At 42.7% G+C, this 19,676-nt stretch overlaps 1 protein-coding gene across 4 annotated transcripts in view; it reads left to right on the top strand.

Annotated features, from left to right (window-relative positions):
* The window catches only part of LOC130598551 (zinc finger SWIM domain-containing protein 6), a 179,280-nt gene that overhangs the window by 85,433 nt on the left and 74,171 nt on the right, over positions 1-19,676 (top strand). For all 4 annotated transcript variants that reach the window (XM_057408065.1, XM_057408064.1, XM_057408066.1 and 1 more), the window contains one exon: positions 10,496-10,852. In XM_057408065.1, the coding sequence (XP_057264048.1) occupies positions 10,496-10,852 (357 nt within the window). The remainder of the gene's footprint in view (positions 1-10,495; positions 10,853-19,676) is intronic.

The following is a 19,676-nucleotide window of genomic DNA, read 5'->3' as shown; positions in this document are numbered from 1 at the left end:
GGGAAATCCTGCCTGACCAATTTGGTGGCCTTCTGTGATGGGGCTACGGAACTGATGGACAGGGGTAGAGCAGTTGATGTCACCTACCTGGACTTGTGCAAAGCGTTCAACACTGTCCCGCATGACATTCTTGTCTCTAAATTGGAGAGTGTCGTGGTTTAAACCCAGTCAGGTAACTTGTTCACTCACTCCCAGTGAGTGGTGCCAAGCTGACAACAATCGAGGTCCGTGTCCGTTCCCCCCCCCCCCCCCCCGCACCGGGGCTCTCCCCTTCCCCGCTCCCGGAGGAACGGGGAGGAGGATCGAGAGAGTGCAACTCCTACGGGTTGAGACAAGAACAGTCCAGCAACAAATCACCACCGCTACTATCAGCTAAAACAATGATAAGGGAAAATAACAAGAGAATACGATACCACCGGCCAAGAAAGCGAGTTCCACCCGGAAGCCCCTGTCCTTCCGGGTAACTCCCAGTTACCCCCCCACCCCGGGCATGACGTGCTGTGGTATGGAATACCTCCCCGGCTAGCCCGGGTCAGGCGCCCCGTCTCTGCTTCCTCACAGCTTCCCCTCCTCCCTGGCAGAGCATGAGCCTCACAGAGTCCTTGGTCAGGGTAAACATCACAACCGAAAACATCGGCTTCACCAACACTGTTCTCAAGCTAGAAGTCAAAACACAGCACTGCACCAGTTAACACAAAGGAAAAACATGACTGCTACTGCTGAACCCAGGACAGAGAGACATCAATTTGATAGATGGACCACTTGGTGGATAAAGCCCTGTCTGGATGGCCACACACAAAGCTGTGGTCAATGTCCAAGTGGAGACCGGTAACAAGTTTTGTCCCTCAGAGGTCAGTGTTGGGACTGATCCTGTTTAGCATCTTTGTCAGCGACACAGACGGTGGGATTGAGTACACCCTCAGGAAATTTGCTGATGACAGTAAGCAATGTAATTCGGTTGATACACTGGAAGGAAGGGACATCATCCAAAGGGATATTGACACACTTGAGAGGTGGGCCAATGCCAGCCTGATTTAGTTCAATAATGTGAAGTTCAAGGTCATACACCTGGGTCGGGGCAATTCCAGGCAGAGCTGCAGGTTGGGTAGAGAAGTGATTCACAACAAACCTGCAGAGAAGGATATCGCTCAATGAGAAACTTAACATGAGCTGGCTTCAGTGTGTGTGCTCACAGCCCAGAAAGCCAACCATACCCTGGGCTGCATCAAAAGGAGTATGACCAGCAAGTCAAAAGAGGTTATCCTGCTCCTCTATTCTGCTCTTGTGAGACCCTACTTGGAGTATTGTGTACAGTTCTGGAGTCCTCAACATAAAAAGGACATGGAACTGTTGGATCAAGTCCAGAGGAGGCCACTCAGATGTTCAGGGGGCTAGAGCATCTCCCGAATGAAGACAGTCTGAGAAAGTTGGGGCTGTTCAGTCTGGAGAATAGAAGGCTGCGTAGAGACCTTATAGCAGCCTTTCAGTATCTGAAGGGGGCTTACAAGGATGCTGGGGAGGGACTCCTCATCAGGGACTGTAGTGATAGGAGAGGGAGTAATGGGTTCAAACTAAAACAGGGGAAGTTTAGATTGGATATAAGGAAGAAATTCTTTCCTGATAGGGTGGTGAGGCACTGGAATGGGTTGCCCAGATGTCCTGGGTTCAGCAGTAGCAGTCGTTTTTTTCTCCTTAGTAGCTGGTGCAGCACTGTGTTTTTCTACTTTCGTCCTTGGAACAGCATTGATAACACCAATGTTTTTAGTTACTGCTCAAATGTTTAGTCTGACCAAGGACTTTGTGAGTCTCATGCTCTGCCAGGGAGTAGGGAAAGCCGGGAGGAAGCAGAGACAGAACACCTGACCCAAACGAGCCAAAGAGGTATTCCATACCACAGCACGTCATTCCCAGGGTGTAAACTGAGAGTTACCCGGAAGGGCTAGTTCATTGCTTGGTTGGTCTGGGTATTGGTTGGTGGGTGGTATTCTCTTCCCTTGTTATTTCCCTTATCATTATTATTATTGGTGGTAGCAGTAGTGATTTGTGTTATACCTTAGTTACTGGACTGCTCTTATCTCAACTTGTGGGAGTTACATTCTTTCCATTCTTCTCCCCATCCCTCTGGGAGCGGGGAGAAGAGGGGGGGGACTGAACAAGTGGCTGCGTGGTTTTTCTGAGTTGCCAACTGGTCTTAAACCACGACAGTTCTTTCTGGCTCCCAACGTGGGGCCTGAAGTATTGAGATAATGACAGATCTGACCAGAGTGTGTCTAATCATATTTGTGATAAGCATTAATTGTTTTGGATTAATATTCACTCATCACAATGCTGATTTATTGGCTCTCAATGTTGTTGCTCTTGATCTCACAGTTACAGCATGTAGTACCTTACTTACAGCTGGTATTTGCTGTGTTAGTGTTTATCAGGTGGGGGGCTTGGGCTAAGGTTCTTGTCTCATTGTACTTTATGGTAATGACTTGTAATACTGGCAGGCTCTGGCAGCAGGGCAGGATGGACGTGACTGTGGACTTGTACCTGGACGTCCCGCTGCTGTTCACCATCCTTGCCCTCGTCATCTCCTCTGTCTTCGTGAGGCTGCGGGGAGCCGAGGGGGAGTGGCCCTGGGAGCTGCCAGGAACAGGACCGGGAGAGTGGCCCCGGGGACCAAGAGCCCGGGAGGGAGTGGCTGCCGGTGGAGGAAGCCGTCATTCGAGGAGAGGAAGGAGGCGGCTGCCAAGCAGCGGGAGGAGGTGGCAGAGGAGCCAAGCCCCCCAGCCCTGTGGTGGCCAAGAGAATCCCCTGGCAGCCGCCCACCAAGCCCCACGATCTTGAACCCCAGGAGGATGTGGAGAACAAGATAACATCTTTGGGAGCCTCAGCTGGGTCCAGCCTAGGGCACCTGGGACAAGTGGAGGATACAGGAGACCAGGCAGCACTTCCCAGCAATGCAGAGGAGGAAGTTCTGGATTCAGAAAAAGAGAAGCTGGTGGTGGGAGAGTCAGCAAGCACAGCAGCTACACCAGACCCAGTGACAAGTACAGCAGCATTGTTTGAGAGTTCTGAAGGTTTTGAATGGCCTTCGGGTACCCTTGGGACCTGCCTGCTGATTGTAATGGGCATCACCATGTTGGCACACATACAGACTGTGTTTTACCCACCACCATTTTGTCTGATCTCAAAAGTTAAGCAGAGTCAGGTTTGGGTCTTGTCTAGGGTTAGATGACGATATAGGAGGACCAAGAGGTTTTCCCCAAGGCTGGACAGTCACAAGTGGCAGGGTGTGTGGGACAATATGGGCGAGTATCTAGTCCACTGAGCCCCTCCAGTGCTTTGGAAGCGTTGGAGATGGAAGGCAGCTGTATGGAATCCCCAACGACAAGTTGCAGTAACTGCTGAAGGAGAGGGTGAATTATTTTGAGCCTGGTGGGCCCATGACACTTCAGGCCAACAGGGCAGAGATGCAACATATAGATGGATTCATGATCGAGGGGTGGACTTGGCAATGGACACTGTTGCCCAGGTTATTCATGACTGTGAACACTGCACACAGCCTCTCCTGCTCTGAAAGACTGTTACAAGAGATGGAGCCTGCCATCATGGACTGGATGGACTCAGCAGCTATATAGGGATTGGTCCATGCATTAAGGAATGATGGGGGGGGGGGGGGGGGGGGGGTTGAGCGAATGGGTACAGGGTGTTTCTGGGTTGCCGACTGGGCTTAAACGATGACACCAGAGAAATGGTAAATGCTCCATCCCTGGCAGTGTTCAAGGCCAGAGCATTGGGCAACATGTTCTACGGTGAGGCGTCCCTGCCCCGTGGCAGGGGTCTTAGAACTAGATTATCCTACGTTTTTTTGCAACCCTAAATATTTGATGATTTTATGCCTTGCTCGTTCAAGGGGAATGAATGTGTGGCTTTAGAGGAAGGGGTGGGCTCCTAAATTAACTCTTTAAGAAATGTTAATCTTAATCCATTGTTTGAGGAGTAGCTGTGTGCTCTGAATGTGCTAGCATTGGCATAGTCAGTAGAAGAACGTACATCTGGCTCCCCCACCTGCACATACCTAGCCTTTACCTACTCGAAGTGCTTGCTCTGCATGTAGCTCCCGGAAATTAGGACCTGAAAACATGTTGGTATTTGTACTTGTAAAATACAAATATCTAATATTTCAGATAAAAAGATATGCAAGTGACTTGCACTCAGTTTTCTGGGCCTTTGGAAATCTGTTTTTTGTGCACAAAGCCTATTTGTACTTCAACCTATGTCTGGAAAGAGGTGATGTATGCCTAATATGGAGGAATATGGCATGTCTTCTCAGCCAGTTTTGATGATGGGTTCCACTAGCTAGGACTTGTGCATATTGATTTAATTTAATCAGCTAATACTTGGGACAGCAAGAAGCAAATTAGGAACTAGCTTAGCAATGGTATGGGAAAAACTGTGAACCACAAGTAACTGTTTCATGTCCACTTATGTGGGTTTAGGCACTATTCCACTGTTATAAAGAAAGTTCAGATTTATGATATAGGTGACCTTTGTATGTGCCTTTTTTATTACAGTAGCTCCAACAGATTACGGTCTGCATTTCATAGAATGGTTAGGGTTGGAAGGGGACCTATACCTATATGTCTGTGTAAAAGTCCCTTTCCAGATTTCCTATAGGCCCTCTTTAGGTATTGGAAGGCTGCTATAAGGTTTCCACACAGCCTTCTCTTCTCCAGGCTGAACAAGCCTAACTCTCTCAGCCTGTCTTCAGAGGAGAGGTGCTCCAGCCCTCTGATCATCTTTGTGGCCCTGCTCTGGACTCACTGGAGCAGGTCCACAAACATCATGTGTTGGTGTCCCCAAAGCTGAATGCACTACTCCAGATGTGGTCTCACAAGAGTGGAGCAGAAGGGAGAGTCACCTCCTTCAACCTGCTGGCACCTCCTTTTGATGCAGCGCAGCATACAGTTGGCTTTCTGGGCTGCAAGTGCACGCTGAGGGCTCATGTTGAGCTTTTCATCAACCAACACCCCCAAGTCCTTCTCCTCAGGGCTGCTCTCAATCCAGCCTCCACCCAACCTGTAGTTGTGCTTGGGATTGCCCTGACCCATGTGCAGGATCTTGCACTTGGCCTTGTTGAACCTCATGAAGTTTGTGCTGGCCCACCTCTCGAGCCTGTCAAAGTCCCTTTGGATGGCATCCCTTCCCTCCAGTGCATCAATCGCGCCACACAGCTTGGTGTCATCAGCAAACTTACTGAGGGTGCACTCAATCCACGTTGCTGACAAAGATGTTAAACAGCATACCTAGGTTTGGAATCCTTACCCTGATTTAGAGCAGGTGCACATCTGTTTATGTGTAAGTAAATACAGTCTGAGAGCAATCTGAATGTCTATCAGAAAGAATGAACTTCAATTTTAATAAGCATTACTTGTATTCTACATAATGGTCTATTTGTTTTTTTCAAGCCACCGCAGTGATAACACATATAAAGTCTTCTACTGTGTACTAAATCTAAGGTATCTAGGCAAAGCACAGAATATTCCAGTAGGCTAGTTCCCAAATCATATCGCTCAACTTTTTTACTATTACCACCATCTAGCTACTAGGCTTTGTTTAGCAAAACAGTAGCTGTGCATACATTTCTACAGCAGTTGTAGTAAAAAAAATTAAGTAATATCTTTTGGGTTAGTTCCAATTCACTTTAAACAAACAAAAACTAACAAAATATAACAGAAAATTAGAACTTTTTTTATCAAATCAGTTACCACTGCATGTAGAAAAAATAAATATATGTAGCTTTGTGTTTTGATGTTTTTCCCATTTCAGTGCTTTAATGTTCTTCAACTAATTTTCCATCTACACTGGCACAGAAAAGAAATAACAGTAATGGAAGAATTTGTCAAGAGCTAAATAAGTAGTCTTGTATTATCTGCAATGCCTTTCTGGATGAGCACTGGCACTATAAAAATAGGATACTGAAATACTGTTATGCTAGTGTCTCAGTTCTTAGGGTATATAGCAGGTAAAGCACCCCTCTCAAAAAGACCCCAAAACCAAGCTGAAAGCCCAGATAAATTCCAGGGACTCTTCCCAGTGTCTAGGCTACAGTAAACAAAATAAATATTTCTATTACAACTAATCTGAAACAATGTATAATGAAAGCTTGGGAAGTCTTTGGAGCAGTGGGAATATTTAAATGAGAAAAGAGCCCATGGGGATTTTTCTTATTCCTAATTACAGTACATTGTATTAATCAGGCCTGGAAAACACAAACCCAAGCCCCTTTGTGATTGAGTTGTCATGGCAGCACAAAACACACTCAAGGCCAAACAGGTAAAGAAGCATTCTCAGCAGCTTACTGCAATTATACCTTACAGGTCCACAGCAAAGAGGAATTCTGATCTTAAAAAAAAGGTTGCGGCCTCAGAGAGCAGATATCCTTTGCTGGATAAAAGCCACTGATATTATAATTACAGATTTTTTTTTTTTTCCAAGTTCTGCTGTCCTTAAAACCTTGCCTAAAGCTCCATCGAAATACTTATTCATTTCAATACTCAAAAAAATAAATATAAAAGAATCTACCAGTTGCTTATAAAATGCCTAAATAGATTTTAAATATTTGTACAAATTTAAAGCAAAAGCACATGTGTTTGTGTGCAAGAAAATACAGTCTGACAGCAATTTGTATCAACTACCAGAGTCAACTGCAAACAATAAGCTATGGGATAACTAACAAGTATCATTCATGCTTATGTGACTATGTTGAGCTATATGCTGTTCACCTAATTTTTCCACCAGCAGCTCTGTAAAAGTTTGGTACATGCACATGCACTCTTTGTGGCAGTCACAGCTTGTTCCTAGATCAGAAGACATGCAGACCGGTAAAGGACTTTACAGCCCAGAACAGCTTTGCAGGCTGATTTTACAGACATTACAGTAGAAAAGGGTCTCTGTTCTCATCCAAAGAGCATATTTTTACGTCCTACAGTTTGTTCACATATTGATGTTATAGAAAGAACTCAGTATTTTTGGAAGCAATAATTAGGCTTTTACTTTTGTTTCTCCTCTCTGAGGACAGATAACCCCAGTTCCTCTGAGAAGTGGTATTTTCTAGCCCACCATGACTGACACAGGTACAGCATCTGGCCAAGTTTCAGCCTGAGCTGACTTTAGTGGTTTAGTATATGATTTCAGGATATCAGAACAGCTTCCCCTTGCTAGCGATCAAAACAAAAAGGTTTTTAAAAACAAAACATATACTTTTTATTCAAACAAGAAAAAAAAATAAGCCCACCACAACACAGTTATGTGAGAAAATCACCCAATACACATGGAAATCAGTGAGTCTGTTAAAGTAAAATACCTTCATGAATGGATCCTGAAGTGCCAGAAAAATTACCATTAGAGGTTCTATATGAACCATCTACTAGGCCAAAAAGATAATCATGGCAAATATTTTCTCTTCTTCCTGTTTTATACAGCTTTGTGAAGGTTATCTAAAAAGAAAAGCTAAGGAGCCACATTAACTTTCCTCAAATATTTTCATAACATACTGTATATTTCATACCTAAGGTAAATAATTCCCAATATAAAAGATTCAAGTAACCAAATATTAATGAACAGTGATAACATAATCCTAATATTTTATGATACTGTCTCCTCCCATCTAGCTGGGAAATTTATGGAAGGATTGTGCTTTAGATAAAAAAAAACAATACAGATTATATAGCAGAACATGCTAGGTAAATCTCTGAACAGATAAGTAGTGGAAGAAATAGTGAACTATTAAAGGACTTTCAAATTTCTCAGGTCTGAATTCAGGAAGTGGATATTCCTTTTTTGGATGTGGACCAATGAGTAAGCAAGACAAAAAATATAGATAGGAAAAGAAAAGACGAGATACAAGAACTGCAACACCAGATTATTACACTCTAGAAGTTTACTACCGTGGTGCTTGCTTCGGAAACATGTGTCTCCAAAAGATTAATCTGAGATCCTTCAAGCACAGCTGTCAGGGAAGAATGGTTTTCTAGTACCAAATTTAGTTTAACTTCTTTTTGGAAAGAGGTAGGAAAAAAAAATTGGAACACCCCCCCCCCAAAAAAAAACAACATGAATGCATTACATTGTATAGAGACATATTCATTTTTTATATTACCTTATATCTTCCACCCCAAACTTTTGAGTGTGTCTTTAACTGGTAAATCTTATAATTACAGAGAGTTGGCACTGATGCACTGTCTTTCCTGTTTGTACAGCATATACTCATACACAGATCCAGTCTCAATGAAACCCCTAGGAGCTACCGAAAAAAAAAATTATATATAGTTTTTAAATATAAACTCCAAGGTGTATGTTGCAATCTAAACACTTAAATGAAAAGCTTCAAGAATCATAGAATCAAGTAGGTTGAAAAAGACCTTTAAGATCATCAGATCATCAAGTCCAACCATTAGCCCAGGACTGCCAAGACCACCACTAAACCATGTCACTGTCAGGGAAGAATGGTTTTCTAGTACCAAATTTAGTTTAACTTCTTTTTGGAAAGAGGTAGGAAAAAAAAATTGGAACACCCCCCCCCCCAAAAAAAAACAACATGAATGCATTACATTGTATAGAGACATATTCATTTTTTATATTACCTTATATCTTAATATATCTTAACCTCTTGTTTCTACCTGAGAAATTGAATATGAGCTGTCAGTGTGTGCTTGCAGCCAAAAAAGCCAACTGTATAGTGGGCTACAGCAAAAGGAGCATGGCCAGCATGTCAATGGAGGTGACTCTCTCCTCTGCTGCATTGGAGCAGGGGAAGTGTGTGAGGTATCCTCCCTGTAAGGAGAGGCAGAGACGTGAAGAACTGTGGCCACATCCCCATTCCCTGTGCCCCTGAGGTGGAGGAGGTAAAGAAAATTGGGAGTGAAGTTAAGCCCAGGAAAAATGGAGGGGTGGGGGAAAGGTGTTTTGAAGATTTGTTTCCATTTCTCATTACCCTATGCTGATTTGATTGGTAATAAATAATTTCCCTGAGTTGAGACTATTTTGCCCATGACACTAAGCAGTGAGTGATTTCCTTGTCCTTATTGCAACCAAAGAGCCTTTTGTTACATTTTCTCTTTCCTGTCCAGCTGAGGAGGGGCAGTGATAAAGCAGCTCTGGTGGGCACCTGTTATCCAGTCAGGGTCAACTCACTACAGCAGGTTAGGTAACTGGACTGTATTAGTGACATCATTGTTTAGAGATCAGGAGCTGTGTTTATAAATGTTGTTGCTTGCAATGTGAATTCTCAAAAAATCTCAGTGGAGAGGAGGGGAGAGAGAACCAGGAGCTGTTTCTGTCTAAATGTAAGTAGGGAATTAAAGTCAGGTCTGCTGTTATCTCTAAATATTTCTGGAGACACTCATCTGTCCAGGACCTTTTGAATGCTTTATAGGAGTTTAGCTACTTACTGAGAGTAGAAAGAACACTGAAAGGACCTGTTCCCACTACAGCTGTTAGGCTTTTCCTCAGCTCATAGATGAGAGTATTATGTATGCTTCATATGAAAGTGATACTATATATAAAAAAGAATAAATCTCCCATACAGTTTCTTTGAGACCACCCATCCAACTCTCATTTACTAGGAATTAACTACAAATAGAGCTGTCTTAAGTATCCTGTTACCCAGCTGGTAACAGTACCATGCAGCTGCTCACTCATCATCACCCCCCACCCTTTCCCCTCCATGGGTGGGATGGTGAGGAGAATCAAAGGCATGTAAAACCCATGGGTTGAGATAAGAAATTAAGTAAAATATAATGATAATAGGAATAATACCAACAATAACAATACTGATAATAATAATAGGGAACAACAAAAAAAGAGAAATGAAATCTCAAAAACACAAGTGATGCCCAATACAATTGCTCACCCCCTGCTGACTGATACCCAGCCTGACCTGAGCAGCGATTGGTCCCTTCTAGGTAACTCCTCCCAGTTTCTATACTAGGCATAATGTGGTGTGGTATGGAATACCCCTTTGGCTAGTTTGGGTCTGGTGTCCTGTCTTTGTTTCCTCCCAGCTTCTTGTGCCTCTCTTTACTGGCAGAGCATGAGAGACTGAAATATCCTTGATTGGGGTAAGCATTTCTTAGCAACAACTAAAACATTGGTGTGTTATCAGCACTGTTCTCAGACTAAAGCCAAAACACAGCACTGCACCAGCTATTAGGAAGGAGAAAAATGCCTGTTACAGCTGAACCCAGGACATCTTACTATCAAACTTTTTATGAATGTTGTGATGGAATGGCAGAGGGCTTGTAAACTAGCTGCTTTTGATTTTATTGGAGATGAAAAGGGAAAGAAAGGGTTCATTATATTTGTAATTAAAGCAAGTTCTTTAAGATGTATTATTTCTCAGAAATAGATGATGATTTTTACTTGATTAATGAAAGGTTATTGATAATGAGTTATGGTATTTTACTTAACAATGCAAGCTTGCTCTTTTTTTTTTTTCCCTTCACAGGTTTCTACTTGAGTGGCACAGTGATGGAGCCTGCAGTGCAGTCAGAGCCAGAAACTGTTTGCAGTGTAGCCATCAGCTTTGATCGTTGCAAGATTACCTCAGTGACCTGTAGCTGTGGAAACAAAGACATATTTTACTGTGCCCACGTTGTGGCACTCTCTTTATATCGGATCCGCAAGCCAGATCAGGTCAAACTGCATCTTCCCATTTCAGAGACACTCTTTCAAATGAACAGAGACCAACTGCAAAAGTTTGTTCAGTATTTGATCACAGCGCATCACACAGAAGTTTTGCCTACTGCTCAAAAATTAGCAGATGAAATTCTTTCTCAGAATTCAGAAATCAATCAAGTCCATGGTAAGTTTGATACTTGTTCTTCCTTTCTTTTTCATTCCTTCTTTGGTTTTGAGAGCTTTTTTTTTTGTGTCATTCAGGAGTGTGACCTCCTGAGGTCCCTTCCAATCTGAATTATTATGTGATTTTTTTTTTTTTTATGGTGTTTACTGAAGAGGATTCTGTTATTGAATCTTTTCTTTAAGAGGTCTTAAAGGTCTTTTCCAACCTAGTTGATTCTATGATTCTTGATTCTGTGATTCTATGTTTAGGAAGTAATACTGTTTGGAAAAGAGAAAAGACGTGTTTGTTAGATACAACATAGGTGGAACAAAAGAAGGGAATATTTCTGATAATGATCCTCATCTGCAGCTTAGCCACTCTCCTTAGAGTCTGGTGACACTAGCAGGCCCAGGCAGGTGGTGCTACAAGAAGGTGAATATCAGGAGCAGTGCTCTTTGCCTTTGAGGGCTATGGGAATGTGGCCAGAGGCACAGCAATTGCTCTAGTTGTTGTGGAACGTAATAAGGTGTTTTGCAGGGCTGCCTGGTGGCAGTGAAAAGGGAAGCTAAAGTAGATTCAGGATATTAAGCAATAGAGGAAGATGCTCAGATGTTGTAAGCTGAAGGCATGTATTGCATGAGAGTTGGTAATAGCCTGAATGTAAGGAATTAAGGGGAAGGAAGAATTGCTATGAGTATGCAAGTGGTGCAGAGAAGACTGAAACAGTTAAGGGTGATTAGAAAAGGGGAAGGTAAGGGTGGGAAAGGAAGAACATATGATGGCTATAATGGCTATATTGGCTATGCTATGGCTAATGTAAGAGGAGAAATGACAGAAAGGGTGTTGCAGAGAGTGCTTAAACTCCATCAATATTGATGGAGTTGATCTTTGTCAGCTCTTTCCTTATTGTCAAAATATCTCTTTACTCATTAGTATTTAAAGTATTTTTAGTGAGAGGTTTAATGCTTAGCACAGCCCAAATAGTTTTTTTGTTTCCTATTCTTTTTACTAAGTTGTTGATCAATTATAAAATTTCACAATGAGTTTGAGTATGGTAGTTTAAAAAGTATCCACAGAACTAAAATGTTTCTTTTACATATTGCTGTTTTCCTAGTAAATCAGAATGCAGTATGTCTTTATTTCTTTATTGACTTTTGATATTTCTTAATCAAATACTGAAAACTGAAGTAGAAAATCCAGGCAGCACAAGAAAATAAGCTGCTGTTACCAAAGAAAGCTGAATTACAGAAGAGGATCTATAGTCTCCTGATTTTCTTCTCAGACTCCTATGTCTGATTATTTTTTTTTATTTTTTCTTTTAAAGATATGTTTACAATGTTAAAAAATCCAGGATTCTTTTTAAGGAAAAAGTTCGTTTCTCTGATTATATAGCAAGTGAGCATTCTTCTGGGATTCATACTGTAATTCTGTTATTTTAATCTTTAATCAAATTTCTTAAATTAGAAACAAAAAAGCCAACCAGAAGAAATCTACCCCTCATTCTAATAGCATAGGTGGCTTAACATAAGATCACCATTCACTCTGTCATATCTCCTGTGCTGCAGGTGTTCATTTTGTAATACAAAACTATCTTGTAGATCTCTCTTGTTTTGAAAAGTTTAACCTCACTAAACCAATGTTTGAAGAGGAATTATATTGAATACTGCTTGAAGGCACAGGTAACTAAGAGGAGAAACATGCTTATAAAAGTGGGAGGAGACCTGGCATAGAAACACCAGAAACAGCTTTGATTAAAGGAAAGTCCTGAATTTGGAGCTGGATGAGGAAATTCTCATCAGTGTTACCTAATTCCAGGTTTGTTTTATATAAAACTTCTACTTTTTCTTTTTTTTTCCCTCTTGTGATGGCTGTACTAGTTCTAGTTTTCATATATTTCTAGTGATAGGCAAAAGAAATCAGCTCTTGAACACTACTTATTGTTACATAAGAATGATATGGGGCTTTGAAGATCTCTGACTACAGCAGTGTTGTTGACTTGTTTATGAGCTGGCTAGGGAGATGTAGTAACTTTGCAGTGCTTTTCTTTCACAAAAGATGAATTGGATAATTTTTTATTTGCTCAAAATTCTGTGTTATGAAGCATTTGATGACTGGCTTTAGCCACCTTCCTTGTGAACGAGGTTACTGGGGGAACTAATGACATGACTTACCACTTATGACATGGTTTTTGAAATAACAAAGCCTTTTAAGTCCCTCAGTGGATACAAGTGATGCAGTATCCTTTCTTGCTTCATGACTGAGCCTCACTACAGGAAAAAAATAAGGAGATGCTGTTAGAAGTGTAGGAATGTGTTGTCTATTTACTAACTTCTTCAGGAGAGCGAAGTGATTTATTGGAAATCCTCTCTCTTTGGCATGCTGATTTTCACTTGGTGTTGATTACATTACAAGAGGGTTTTGCATGTTTTTTAAGGCACAAAAGTACCTCTTACATTTGAGAAGATTTGTTGTGTTCTGATTTTCTCACATGACAGTGCTACAGTTGTACATGTTCCTGATGATTTCAAAACTGGAGGTCTAATCTGTGAGGTCTCATCTACTGAAGACAGTAGTGGTTATGCATACTAATACCCTGAAGTCTGTTCTGCGTAACTGTTAGCTTCACACTGGGTTTCAGTTCAGGGATGCTGACTCAGCTGGATGTAGATTTTTGTATCCTACTTACCTGAGTCCCCCCCCCCCCCCCCAATAACATTTGTACCATCATAGCAGTGGAAACTGGTAAGTGTGTAAGGTTAGGAAGAGAACAGTCAGAATGACAGATTATCAGATGCATTTGTCTTTGGTTCTGTCTTGTCTTAGATAGGAAACTTTCACTTCATTAATTGCAAGATCAAAGTACATTCCTGAGAATTTGAGTGGAAATAGGAAAGTAACTGCAAGACTGGGGGGGAGGTCTATTTGCATATTAATCTTGTGTTAGCATTGATTTGCCATTATGTGCATATTGAAAAAGGGTCTGCCTTTTCCTGGTATAAGGACAGCCTAGCAAACCAATTTATTTTTTTCCTTTTAAGGTGTACTGTTTATTTCCTGAGTGTTTAGTGCTGCAGTAACTATCTCTTTGTAGAAAACCATATTGATGTCCACACTTTCTCCCATTGTCTGCTTAGATACAAAGCTACATACAAGTGAACTCAAATTTAACATGGAAGAACTGTGAGAAAGGGGTTTATGTACATTTGTCTTCTCGGAAGCAGAGGTGCCTGGATAGTTTCTCTATTTTTCCAGGCAGATCTGGATATATTATATTCAAACATTAATCTGTAAGGTATGTTATGAGTGCTGGTAGAAGCATTCAAGAAGAAAACATCTATTAAGATTTGCTTTAAAAGAAAGATTCAGAATATCTAGTGCTGTTCCTATATTGTAAGTTCCAAAGGGCTATTTGGAGATAGATACTGATAAATGTGTTAATCTGAACCTAGTGTATTTAGCTGAAATGATGGGGATTTTAGGGGTAAATTGTAGAGTAGGGCTTAACAACAGAATACAGTGTATTGCCAGTCTACTAGAAAAAGGAGCATTTAATGTTAAAGAAGATAAATTATATTTTTAAAAGTGATGGAATCTTACATATGGCCCTACTTAAACTAATAAGATGGACTGAGACTAGTTGCAAGAGAATAACATAAGAAATGGCATGTGGGTTTCCTTTCAAGAAGGATAAAAGTGTTCCAATGCTTAGTATGAGTTGTTTAGTGAAATGGATTTGATAAGGAAGTAACAACAAGGCTAGTCAAAACTAGAGAAAATTCAGAAACCAAATTAGAGGTAAATAATTAGTACAATGTAAAATAAAATGAAAGCTTAATAGCTGCAAAATAACATGAAAAAATATTTTATGAAATTCAGATTTTTAGGAAAGGTTTTTTCAGATACATTAAAACTTGTTATATAGATTTGGGTTGAGACATGAAATGTAAAAAATAAATTAAAATGAAAACACTGAATGCAAGTCTATACTGATAAGGAAATTCTTATATCTGTCACACACAAGTAGATTTTGAAACTTATTGCTATATAATGTTTGTGAGACCTGGATTTTAGCAGGAGAGGTTAGATATTGACAGCACATAAGTTTATGCATTTTGCCGTATGTGCAGATGGAAGAGAAAAAAATTTTTGGATGTTAAAAATTTGTTGGGGGTTTATTAACTTTCCTTAGCAACTTGGCATACTCTGTGGTTTAAACCCAGCCAGCAGGTAAGCACCACAGAGCCACTTGCCCAGTGGGATGGGGGAGAGAACAAGAAGGGTAAAACTGAGAAAACTCATGGGTTGAGATAAAGAAAATTTAATAGGAAAAGCAGAAGCTATGCACACAAAGAAAAATAAGGAATTCATTCACCACTTCCCATGGGCAAGCAGGTGTTCAGCCACCACCACCGGATGGCTGGAAACATACGCTGCGCTGTGACCCATGCCACTGCCCGGAACACTATCCTGGGCCTTGAGAAACAAGTCTGTGGCAACACAGCTCCCCAGAAACAATTGAGTCAGACAATGGGACTCATTTCTGGAACAACCACATAGATACTTGGGTCAATGAGCATGGCACTGAGTGGGTATATCACATCCCTTACCATGCACCAGCCTCTGGGAAAATCAAACGCTACAATGGGCTGTTAAAAACTACACTGAGAGCAATGGGTCATGGCTCTTTCAAACATAAGGATGAACATTTACCAAAAGCCACCTGGTTGGTCAACACCAGAGGATCTGCCAACAGGGCTGGCCCAGCCCAATCAGAACTTTTACATACTGTAGAGGGGGATAACGTTCCTGTGGTGCACATAAAGAATTTGCTGGGGAAGACAGTCTGGGTTATTACTGCTTCAGGTAAAGCCAAACCCACTTGTGTAATTGCTTTTGCTCAAGGACCTTGCAGGAACATGGGGAAATCTGGTGTGCACCTCAAGGGGATTTAATTTTGGAGGAAAACAGAAATTAACTCAATTAAATGCTATTGACTGCTGTATATCACTTCTGTGGCAGCTGGATGCCTATCTCCTCTACACCTGACTTTGAAAAGAAAATATGTGCTTTCTTGGTCATCAGAGAAATAAAGTATCGGAGGGGGGATTATAAGGATGCTGGGGAGGGGGGACTGTAGTGATAGGACAAGGGGTAACAGGTTAAAACTTAAACAGGGGAAGTTTAGATTGGATATAAGGAAGAAATTCTTTACTGTTAGGGTGGTGAGGCGTTGGAATGGGTTGCCCAGGGAGGTTGTGAATGCTGCATCCCTGGCAGTGTTCAAGGCTAGGCTGGACAGAGCCTTGGATGACATGGTTTAGTGTGAGGTGTCCCTGCCCATGGCAGGGGGGTTGGAACTAGATGATCTTAAGGTCCTTTCCAACCCTAACTATTCTATGATTCTATGATAAAGTCCTGAAAAGGCAGCAGCAGCAGCAGAAGTCTCCCAGTACTGTCTTCAGGTCACCATGAACTAAACCTGACTCCTCCAACCCTCACCCCAGTGAAGAATGAACTTTGATGAAACAGACAAGCTGAGCGGTGACATCAACAGGCAACAATCCAACACTACACGCCATCTCTCCTGCCTTGAAGGACTGTTACGACAGAAGAACCCTGACATCATGGACTAAATGAACTCAATGAGCTTTATAGAGATGGTCTATGGATTAAGGAATGATACCTGTCTGTGTGTGTATATATTCAAAATCATATAATCATAGAATAGTTAGGGTTGGAAAAGACCTTAAGATCATCTAGTTCCAACCCTCCAGCCATGGACAGGGACACCTCCCACTCAACCATGCCACCCAAGCTTCTGTCCAACCTAGCCCTGAATACTACCAGGGATGGAGCATTCACAGCCTCCCTGGGCAACCCATTCCAGTGCCTCACCACCCTAACAGTAAAGAACTTCTTCCTTATATCCAATCTAAGCTTCCCCTGTTTAAGTTTTAACCTGTTACCCCTTCTCCTGTTACTACAGTCCCTAATGAATAGTCCATCCTCAGCATCCCTATAGGCCCCCTTCAGATACTGGAAGACTGCTATGAGGTCTCCACCCAGCCTTCTCTTCTCCAGGCTGACCAAGCCTAACTCTCTCAGCCTGCCTTAATACAGGAGGTGCTCCAGTCCCCTCATCACTCTTGTGGCCCTCCTCTGGACTTGTTCCAACAGTTCCATGTACTTTTTACGCTGAGGACACCAGAACTGCACACAATACTCCAAATGAGGTCTCATGAGAGCAGAATAAAGGGGCAGGATCACCTCCTTCGACCTGCTGGTCACACTCCTTTTGATGCAGCCCAGGATACAGTTGGCTTTCTGGGCTGTGAGTGCACACTGAAGCCGGCTCATGTTCATTTTCTCATCAACCAACACCCCCAAGTCTTTCTCCTCAGGGCTGCTCTCAATCCAGTCTCCACCCAGCCTGTAGTTGTGCTTGGGGTTGCCCTTACCCAGGTGTAGGACCTTGCACTTGTCATGGTTAAACTTCATAAGGTTGGCATCTGCCCACCTCTCAAGCATGTCAAGGTCCCTCTGGATGGCATTCCTTCCCTCCAGGGTATCAACCGAACCACACAGCTTGGTGTCATCAGCAAACTTGCTGAGGGCACACTCAATCCCACTGTCCATGTCACCAACAAAGATGTTGAACAAGGCTGGTTCCAACACCGATCCCTGAGGGACACCACTCGTTACTGGTCTCCAGCTGGACATTGAGCCATTGACCACAACTCTCTGTGTGGCCATCCAGCCAGTTGTTTATCCACCGAGTGGTCCATCTATCAAAAGTGATGTCTCTCCAATTTAGAGACAAGGATGTCATGCAGGACAGTGTTGAACGCTTTGCACAAGTCCAGGTAGATTACTTCAGCTGCTTTACTCCTGTTCATCAGTTCCATAGCCCCATCACAGAAGGCTACCAAATTGGTCAGGCAGGATTTCCCCTTAGTGAAGCCATGCTGGCTGTCACCAAGCACCTTGTTGTTTTTCATGTGCCTTAGCATGCCATCCAGGAGAATCTGCTCCTTATGACCGGGCCCTGGTCATAAGGCAAGTGCTCACTATCCCACTTGCCAGCCTGCGCAAACTGCAGCTACACACTCCTAGTCGCTTGCGCTCCCTAGGGCGGGATTTTAACCAGTCAGGGTTGGTGTTGTTCCTCCTGGCTCCGCCCCCTGTGAGTCCCTGCTTGTGTCAGCTGAGCTGCTGGCTCCTGGGCAAGTCCTGTCGAGGACTTGAGGCTCCCTCGGTGGCTCTTGCTGCTCTGAGTTGAGGCTCCTGGGCGCTGAGCTTCCCCCCGCTCAGGTGTTGAAGGTGTCCTCTCTCGAGCTACTCACCTTAGCAATTGACAGCAATTTGTATCTCAACACAAAAATGGGATGGCATATTGAAAGATGTGGGACCTGAACATGATGTAAATGGTATGGAATAACAGGTGGATACTGTTCTGGTTTCAGCCATAACAGTTATTTTTCTCCTTCCTAGTAGCTGGTACAGTCTATATTTTGGCTTTAGTCTGAGAACAGTGCTCATAACACACCAATGTTTTAGTTGTGCTTTATCTATTAAACTTAAGAGAAGGACACTCTTACAAAACCTACGACCTGTGGACTTTGCTGTCACCATCCTAGCTAGCTGGGCCGTGGCAGTTAAACCTCAGGTGTAAACGGTGGGGCCAGTTCTGTGCAAGCTGCGCCTCACTTAAAAAATCCACTGCACAGGCTGGAAGGGCTTACTCTCACTTGTCTGTATGGACAGGTGAGGGTCGAAACGGTAGGTGAGAAGGCGCATGGGAAGCTTCAGATCCAACCTTGCATGCAGGCGGACCAGCGCATGGGTAGCTCGAGGTTACTCAGGAGATGACAGTCCTGGTTGGACACTCCCTGATTGCCTAAGCACCCTTTTCTAACCAGATTTGCATATCCCACATGCCCTTGGTCATCGTGCTTGTAGTAAGCATTGTTAAAGCCCTTCCCAAATCTTCACTCGCGAAGCCAACCATCAATCAATCAATCTATTAAACTATTCTTATCTGAACCCATGGGGTTTGCATTCTTTCGGTTCTCCTTCCCAACCCCCTTGGTGGGTGTGTGTGTGTGCGGTCGTAGTGGTGGTGTAAGCAAAGTTGCCAGCTGGGTTTAAACCTCGACAATAACTCACACTAGCTGTTATTAGTGATTATAGTCTGGTTGTGTATCACTTCAAGCTTGTTTTTGCAGACAGAACCTAGCACTGGCAATCTCTGAAGAAGCAGGAAAACACAGGTGTGCAGCTGTTTTATGACCTTCATACTTGGCTGCACTGGGGTGCCTGGCCAAAGCTGTCAGTGTGGACAACAGTGAGATCATGAGAATCTGCATGGCCCCACGAGTAAACTATTTGAGATCTGGCATAAAGGCGGTTGTTTTTCTAAGGGTATAAAAGCAGGACCCTCTTATAGCCATGAGAGAAGCCTCACCTATAGGTAGATGGATGGTATAGGAATTTTCCCAATTACCTGAGACTCCTGGCACTGGCTGCAACGTGGCTTCCCAGCTGGAAGTGTGGGCCTGGATGATGTTTTGGTGGTAACTGGTGATGTATTTCTTGTTAATCTCTGTTTTCTCTATGCAATAATGATTTGATGCAGTGCTTATTTTCCTCTGTATATTAGTTTTACATTGTCCTGGATTCAGATGTAACAGTTTTCTTCTTAGTAGCCAGTGCAGTGCTGTGTTTTCAACTTTAGTCTGAGAACAGTGCTGATAACACACCAATGTTTTCAGTTGTTGCTAAGTAATGTTTACTCCGACCAAGGACTTTCTGAGTCTCATGCTCTGCCAGGGAGGAGGGGAAGTCA

The sequence above is a fragment of the Pezoporus wallicus genome, unplaced genomic scaffold, assembly GCF_028554395.1.
Source record: "Pezoporus wallicus isolate ANWC-B61680 ecotype Strahan unplaced genomic scaffold, APGP_CSIRO_Pwel_v1 contig_5155, whole genome shotgun sequence".
Classification (NCBI taxonomy): domain Eukaryota; kingdom Metazoa; phylum Chordata; class Aves; order Psittaciformes; family Psittacidae; genus Pezoporus; species Pezoporus wallicus.
This window is presented reverse-complemented; position numbering and strand designations above follow the sequence as displayed.